At 44.2% G+C, this 8,384-nt stretch overlaps 2 protein-coding genes across 2 annotated transcripts; both read left to right on the top strand.

Moving 5' to 3' along the window:
* Nucleotides 1–280: 280 nt before the first annotated feature.
* Nucleotides 281–3,367, top strand: mterf4 (mitochondrial transcription termination factor 4). The gene is made up of 4 exons (XM_031560396.2): nucleotides 281–378; nucleotides 585–999; nucleotides 1,147–1,331; nucleotides 1,623–3,367. The coding sequence occupies exons 1-4, from the start codon at nucleotides 355–357 to the stop codon at nucleotides 2,025–2,027; spliced, it is 1,029 nt and encodes a 342-aa protein (XP_031416256.1). The 5' UTR covers nucleotides 281–354; the 3' UTR covers nucleotides 2,028–3,367.
* Nucleotides 3,368–3,470: 103 nt separating this feature from the next.
* On the top strand, nucleotides 3,471–6,945 carry LOC105906939 (probable G-protein coupled receptor 148). Its single transcript, XM_012835173.3, has 2 exons — nucleotides 3,471–4,831; nucleotides 5,492–6,945. Exon 2 carries the CDS (start codon nucleotides 5,594–5,596, stop codon nucleotides 6,551–6,553), a length of 960 nt encoding a protein of 319 aa, XP_012690627.1. The 5' UTR covers nucleotides 3,471–4,831; nucleotides 5,492–5,593; the 3' UTR covers nucleotides 6,554–6,945.
* The last annotated feature ends 1,439 nt before the right edge of the window (nucleotides 6,946–8,384 follow it).

Here is an 8,384-nt window from a genome sequence, read left to right as displayed (position 1 = left end):
AAATTTATATTTATTATATAAATAAAGTTTTAAAACCCGTCCATCCTATTACTTGATCAGTTTACCATGTAATGGTAAAAATGTTAAAATTGCTTTCAAAATATTACCGAATTTATGTGCTTGTGTAGCCTTTCTATTTAAAGCTGCTAGTTACATTTTTTTATCTTCTAACTCGAGCACAGTGTATGTCAATAAAAATCGAAAATAATTTTGGTGGATTTTTATTTTGTTATGATGTAGCAAGGCTTCCAGCTCATCTTCGCTGTAATGTGTGTATGGTCATACTAGGCTAGGGTGGAACTATAGTTCGCCTGTTCCGTGTGTCTTCCGGAAATATTTTGTCAAAGGACGAACATGAGTCGCATTTGTGGACAGCAGGTAGTTGTAATATTGTTTAATTTAAGAGGCTTAAAGAGTTGTTGCTTTCGAAATTAAGTTACGTTAGCTCCACTCATTCGTTGTGTAAGTTGATAGTTAAAACATTAACGATTACAGCGACTTTGTTAAGGTTTTTAGAGCGCAAGAAGCAGCCGGTTTTACACAACCCGCAACTTTGTCCGTAACACGACCTTATTGCGATGCAGGTTGTTCGATGGAGTTTAAGATTGTCGCCCTCTCTTGCTCTGAAGTCTGCAGCTCGTGCCGAGCAGAATGCGAGGCAGTTTGCATTTGCCTGTCGAATGTTGTGCTCTCACGCTCATGAGTCTCAAACCTCGAGAGCGTCTGCACAGCAACATGGAAGTGAGCTGACTTTACGAATTCTGCTTGATCTGGGTTTCACTGAGACACAGGCTGAGCAGGTGTATGAGGGTGTCACCAGAAGCCTCGGGAAACGGTCCACCACGCATGACACCTCTACAATCACGGCCCTGTTAGCACTTGGTCTGAATTCCTCCAGCATCGTCAAAGTCTTTGATAAATGTCCGGCTTTGTACACAGAGAAGGGAGCAGTCGTGCAACAACGAATGCAGAATTTGTGCAAACTAGGGCTAGTTGAAGGTGAGTGAGATTCACAGTTGGCAGGTATTCTTCAAGGGCAAGCTGTCGTTGTGTAATTTGTATCTGTTATATTGTGCTGTCTAGCAAGTGTTCCTTGGGAAGGAATGTGGAACGTGCCTCCTAATTACCCCCGTATGTCCTCTCCAGGTAGTATTCAGAGGGTAATAAGCTATCGCCCACAAATACTCACGCTACCTGCCAAGAAAGTGAATGCAGCGGTCCAGTATATCAGAACGAAATGTCTTTTCACCGCCCAACAAATGCGAGACATATTGCGGGATTCTCCTGAGGTGATGGAAGAGGACCTCAAACACCTGGAACTTAAATTTCAGGTAGTATTTTTTTCATGGTCATCTATATAAAGACCACACTATACCCACACTTTATCAAACGGTGGTTGAAGTGCATCATCATTTCTATACTTATCAAATACAAATAGATTAGTATCTCAATATATGGGCCTTACAAATGAATTAGCTGTCTTATGTCTCACAAAGACTATCTCAACATGCAGTCCTCACAAATGAATGAGTTATCTCAATGCTCAGAACATCAGGGAGAATATTCCTTAATCCAGAAGTAGGTTAACTATTTTTGTCTCCTCTGCTGTCCCGTGCTTTCAGTATGCCTACTTCCGTATGGGGGTAAAGCAGGCTGAAATGGTGAAGGCCAAGCTGTTCAAGGTGAGCATGGAGGAGCTGCGCTGCAGACACTGCTTCCTGGAACGCCGGGGCTTCTACCAGACGCCAGACAAGAAGGGCCAGACGCTCATTGTCAACCCCAAGCTCAAGGACTTCCTCTTCACCCCCGAGGATGTCTTCCTGTCCCAGTTCGCTATGGCGACCAAAGAGGAGCTAGATATGTTCCGCAAGCTGATCGCACGAGAAGACGAGGAGAAAGGCAAAATGCTGGAGTATGGGGATATTGAGGAGGACAAGGAAGAGGATGAGGGAGAGGAAGATCTGACTGACTTCAGGAGGGGGAACATGGGACACATGGGATATGAGAGGAACAAGAGAAAAAGATGAGGCCTTGGAGGAGATGTCTCTTGAGTTTTCAGTAGCAAAGGACAATCCTGTTACTGTCAGGACTATTTAGTTCCTTATGAGAAAGAGAGTGCACTGCTTTATTACTAAAATCCTATAAGGGAATTGTCAAGTTGCACTGAGGAACTTGAATGTAACTTTCACACAACAAATTATTTAATACCCTTAGTCTTTCATATTTTTCATTGGCTGTGTTAAATATTTGACCTTAAGCAATAATTAATGTGGAGCACTTAAAGATGTACCAGTGTCCAGATTGTGTCTATTGTGAATCTACATTATTTGAAAACAAGTTTTTGACTGCAGATTTTTTCAGTAATGAAAAAACGCATCAATAAATTACCTAACTGGCTTCATCACGCTATTGCAGATAAACAGAAGCCAGGGTACACATACAGCGGGTAAAATAAGTATTGAACACGTCACCATTTTTCTCAGTAAATATATTTCCAAAGGTGCTATTGACATGGAATATTCACCAGATGTTAGTATCAACCCAAGTAATCCATACATATAAAGAAACCAAAACAAATAAGAAACAGAAATTAAGTTATGTGTAATAATGTGAAATGACACAGGGAAAAGTATTGAACACATGAAGAAAGGGAGGTTCAAAAAGGCATGGAGAGCCAAGACAACAGCTAAAATCTATCAGTAATTAGAAAGCAGTCCAGCCCCTTGTCAGTGCAAATTAATATCAGCTGGTTCAGTCCCAACTGATGGCCTATAAAAAGGTGTCACATTACCAAGGTGTCACACAAGATCTCATGATGGGTAAAAGCAAAGAGTGCTCTCAAGGCCAAGCCTGTGAAATACTGGGAGAATATAGTCTGGTCAGATGAGAGCAAAATGGAACTCTTTGGATGCCATAATACACACCATGTTTGGAGAACAAATGACACTGCACATCACTCTAAACCACTATACCGACAGTGAAGTTTCGAGGTGGGAACATCATGGTGTGGGACTGCTTTTCAGCATAAGGTACTGGCAAACTTCACATAATTGAAGGAAGGATTAATGGAAAAATATACCGAGACACTCTTGATAATAATCTGCCATCTACCAGGATGATAAAGATAAAATGAGGGTGGGCATTTCAGCAAGACAATGATCCCAAACACTATTGGTTTCAGAGAAAGAAAATAAAGCTGCTAAAATGGCCCAGCCAATCACTTGACTTGAATTCAATTGAAAATCTATGGAAAGAACTGAAGATCGGAGTTCATAGAAGAGGCCCACAGGAGGCGTCTTGAAGCTGTCATTACCAACAAAGGCTTTTGTACAAAGTATTAAATAAATATCAATAAGCGTGTTCAAAACTTTTTCCCTGTGTCATTTCACATGATTACACTTCATTTCTGAATTTATTTGTTTTGGTTTCTTTGTATGTATGGATTACTTGTGGTGAAAACGTCATGTCAATAGCACCTTTGGAAATATATTTACTGAGAAAAATGGTGGCGTGTTCAATACTTATTTTACCCGCTGTATTAGCCGTGTTGGTCCTTTAACCCACAATGTATATGAGTGTGTTCTTTTGCTTCAGTATGGCCAATCTTACCCAGGACCACCACATGTGTTGTACCATTCTGTGTGCGTAGAACCACAACACAGTATTTGGCAAGCCTTTTATAACTTGTCGTATAACTCATGGAAATGTGTTATCAGTTTGATGGCAAGCAGTTAATAAGGACTCTCACAGCATGTGCCTCCTTCCATGCAAGGGGTAGGATGAAAGTGGGCTTGGGGGTTGGGAGCTATTTTCCAAGATGTGGTGTTACCATGGTATATGTGTATGGCTTATGAGGTGTGTCGTGCTCGTGCAACATTATCTCTTATAAGTCAACAGTGTGCGCATCGACTGATAAAGAGTAGTGGCGATGGGAGTCTGGAGAGTATTGATTTACAGAGCCATTAGACTAATGGTTGCCGCATGACGGACCTGTAGCCAGAACTCTGAGACACAGGTAAGGAGCTTCAGCAAGGTTTCTGTTTGCGCCGTTTCTACAAGGTGGGGATGTGAGTTGTTTTTTAGCCTGAATCGATCACTTGCCAATATGTTCTGCTGCTCGTTGTTGATGTTGTTAATTGTGAGGATTTTGGGGGGTTTCCTGTACTCGGAACATACTGGTCTAGACAAACAGGTAATGAAAGCCTATAACATCAGTGCTGATATTTGCCTTTCTTTAGGACAACCCATTTTATACAAAGCAGTTTTTTTTTTCTGTTAACGTAAAGCAGATACTGTTATCTATTATATGAACTATGCAATATGATACATCACTGCCAACTATGGTCAGGCGTTGGAACAGACAGGAGATATGTCAAGAATTATAATTAAATGTTTTGAGGAAAGTTATGTGTATGTGAAATAAAATGAAAAAGTATTGCTAAAGCCAATAAGAAAAGAATGATCAAGAACAGTTAATAATAGTTAAATGAATAGTTCAGTTTAATATTTACCAAGACATCGATAGCTAGACAACATCAGTAATTTCACAACAGCAATCAACAAACATTAGCTAAATGTTTTGCGTCCAGTATTGCCCTTAATTATCCATAGCAGGTTGATCTGAAATCTGAAACACAATTTGAGGCCCTTGGAATGAAATAACACTATATCAACTATTCTCATACATTTTTCAAGGTGCATATTTTGAAGCTCTTTGACTGCAGACTATGGAAGAAAAGTACACTCAAACCACCAGCCATAAATAGACGGTGTAACCCGAGCAGTATTCCAAGGACTTGGTTTAGTGACGAACCATGGATAACTTAACTCAGTAAGTGGTGAATCACAGCCTGGCTCTTCTATAAATTGTGAGAGTTTAGAATTAGTCTTCTGGGAGTTAAAATTGTTTGGCTGTGTAATCTAGTATGACTAGTGTCACCATGTAAAACAGTAAGTGTGTGCCCTAGTTTGTATAGGCAAAACAATAAAAAAAAGAAGAATAAAGTCATGTTAAGATATATTACATAGCAATGACAATACTTACTGTTACACCTCGTATGTTGTACTTAATGTTAAATAAACTAAACTCAATTTAATAAGCTTTTTGGAGAGGCCAGTGATGTTTGGTCCAATGCCATTGATAGTTCTGTCAGAACATGATAATCAGATGCTTATCACCCATGGTACACTAATCACTATCAGCAGCTATGAAACAAACGCCTTCCATGTTTGTTTTCAATTAGGTTTAAGCCCTTGAACAGGTGGCTGATTTGCACTCAAATGACTGACTCATATTTTCACTCTCTCCGTCACGGAAGATTTTGTTGCTTCATTTGATATTCAGGATTTGATTTTCATTTTTATTTGACTTCATTGGATTCAATGAATCCTGAACATTTTACTATATACATATTTCAATTATCATATCTCAGCTTAAAAGTCAGACATTTTATTCTTCTTTTTATTATTTCATGATTTAATTTCTTTAAAGGGTTTGAAGAAGGACTTCCAGGGAACTTGCACCTCTCAGGGCCTAGAAAAGACAAGCTTGTATATGAATTCCACCCTACAAGAAAGGCATCACTCAGTCTAAATGGCCTTCACCATCATTGCCAATGTGTCGGAGAGCTGGCTAGACAGGATGCATGGCTGGCACATGGAGCTCTTCCTTGTCCCCACGGTCCTGCTCACGCTGGACACGCTGGTGCTGGACCTCCTCCTGGTGGCGTGCATCTTCTGCTCGCCTGTGCTGCGCCAGGAGACACGCTACCTCCTGCTGGCCAACACACTAGTGGCCGACATGACCTTCGCCAGCGTCAACCTCGCCATGGTGACATGCACCGTGCTGCGTGTGGCCGTCCAGCGCGTGGCCTGCGAGGTGGCGATGGCTGTCACCATCACGGCCTACTGCTGCGCCGTGCTGGGCGTCACCTTCATGGTCGTGGACACGTACGTGGCCGTGCGCTGGCCACTGCACTACGACAGCCTCCTGCCGCCGTCCCGTGCCCGGAAGCTCTCGGCGGGGCTCTGGCTGCTGGCCTCCATGTACCCACTCTCCCTCATTATCATCCTGGAGGCCCTGGAGGAAGATGCCCCGCAGCGGCTCGCTCTCTGCCTGGTCCTGATCACCGTGGGGGCCCTGGGGAAGGAGATGATGGTGGGCCTCCACATGTTCTTCACCATCGGCGCCGTGCTCTGCTTCCTCCTCATCATCTACTGCTACGTGCGGCTGTACGTGGTGACGCGGCGCTCGGGCATCTGGCAGCAGCGGTACTCGCGTGCCCGCGTCACAGTGCTGGCCCACGGTGTGCTGCTGCTCCTGTATTTTGTGCCGGGCCTGGTGTTCACCGTGGAGCTGGCGCTGTTTGAGCACAAGTATATGGCAGGCCAGCCAAACATGTGGGTGAACATAACCAACATGAGCGTCCTCATGCTGCTGCCTCGTGCCCTCGCACCGTACCTGTACGGCCTGCGCTACCGAGAGATCTACACAACGCTCAAGCAGTTGCTGTTCAAGAGGCGACAGCTCAACCAGGTCAACACGGTGTCATAACCAGAGACACACCACCCAGACTGAACTGCTTCAGGAACGAGGGGAGGGTTTAGACAAAATAACATAGTGTCAAGTTAACTGTCCTTGAGACCATGCTCAAATTAATCATGATATTTGGGCCCATAGCTCAGCAAACAGGCTGTGTTGTCTTGTGCATGTCACGCTGCTCTCAGTGCCACTATGTTAAACCATACCTCTTGTCTTAAAGGTACAGTGTGTGATTCTAATCCTTTAAACTTTTTCTCGAATTCAGTTGTCGTAGCTGTCCTTTCAGTGTTAGTGTTAAAAAAACTGGCCCTGGCTCTGTAAAAAGGAAACAAACTTGGCTTCAGCAAAATGGCTTCAGGAGCATGAAAGAGAGGTTCATCTGAAGAGCTAAGTTCATCTAAGTTCACCCCCCCCCACCCCCCCCCACTAAACTGTTTTTGTCTTGCCACCGTCACCTTGTGCTTGTTCAATGGCTTCAAGCCTTGGGCTCTGTAAACCCTTTTGAAACAATGTATATTGTGTTTGTGTCGCTAAATAAATGAATACAATTTAACGGAACTAAAGTCATGGTTATTCCACTGTTGTTGGTAACATAGTGACAGCTGGTACTGAGGATATTTGGGTGTCACTGATCAGTAGTGATATGACCTTTTTGTAGCAGTGCTTTCGCAATCAATAACACACATATAAAAAAGCCGGAACGGTTGCATTCTAAATTTGTAATAAATATGTAATCTAATCTTTTTTCTACTGCCTGTGAAACTACCTGCATATGCTATGTCACGGTCAAATGTCATTATTATTTTAAAATATAATTTAACATTTGTAAATAGTATATAATAAAGCAACTAAATAAACTTAAGTCTGGTACCTCTATTAGTGTAAGCTTCAGAATCGTTACTGACATTATGCACCACGATCACCTGTCTGACCAGAGGCCCGTTCTTAATGGCTAATGGCGAAAAGAGCACCTTTGGCCATTTACACTCTTAAGAAATGTTTACTTAAATGTCTGTCTCCCGGGAGACCACTGACAACTTAATCTCTGTTCAATCAATCCCCCGCTATCCTGCCGTCACCAAAACACCTACACTGAACTGTAAGTCTACTCAGCCAGCTGAAGCAGCTGTGCAGTTTCCCCATCAGTCACAAGCTGGAAGCACAGGATGTGAGAATGGCCAGTCAAGCTCAGAGCGGTGCGATGTCTACGATGGAAGCCGTAGCCGGAGGAAGCCAAGATTTCTTCATGTCTCTACTGTGTGCGTTTGGGAACTGGTACAACGGCTCTGGTTTCGCAGAGGAGCACATCCGTCTGTCGGAGGGCCCCAACGCCTCCCAGAGCCAAGTGGAGCTGTTTGCCCGTGAGTGGCAGGTGTTCCTGCCGCCTTGGCACACACGCCTGCTGCAGGTATGCCCCATCTTGGGCTTCCTGGCGGCGGTGCTGGTGACGCCTCTTATTCTTGGCCGTGTACTGGCCGGTGCCCGTTTGCGACAGCAGACCCGCTTCCTCCTGTTGGCCAACGCGCTGCTCAGTGACCTGCTCTTCCTGTCCGTCTACATGCTCAGCACATGCCTGAATGTGGGCGGCGTGCTCTTGTCCGACTATGCCTGTGCCGCCCTGCTCTTCCTGCTGGGTGCACTCTACATGGCCGGCATCCTCAGCACCAAGGCCATGGTGCTGGACACCTCGTTGGCCGTGCTGGCACCGCTGCGCTACCCAACCCTCTGGCCGCTTTCACGTACGAAGGGGGCCATCGCCGCCATCTGGCTGGTGTCAGTGCTCTTCCCTGCAGCCTCGATCGGTGTGTTCCTGTGGTACCACACCACAGCGCCCTGCTCCCTT

This window comes from Clupea harengus, chromosome 22 (genome assembly GCF_900700415.2).
Source record: "Clupea harengus chromosome 22, Ch_v2.0.2, whole genome shotgun sequence".
Taxonomy (NCBI): domain Eukaryota; kingdom Metazoa; phylum Chordata; class Actinopteri; order Clupeiformes; family Clupeidae; genus Clupea; species Clupea harengus.
The sequence above is the reverse complement of the archived record's forward strand: the minus strand, read 5'-3'. Positions and strand labels throughout refer to the sequence as shown.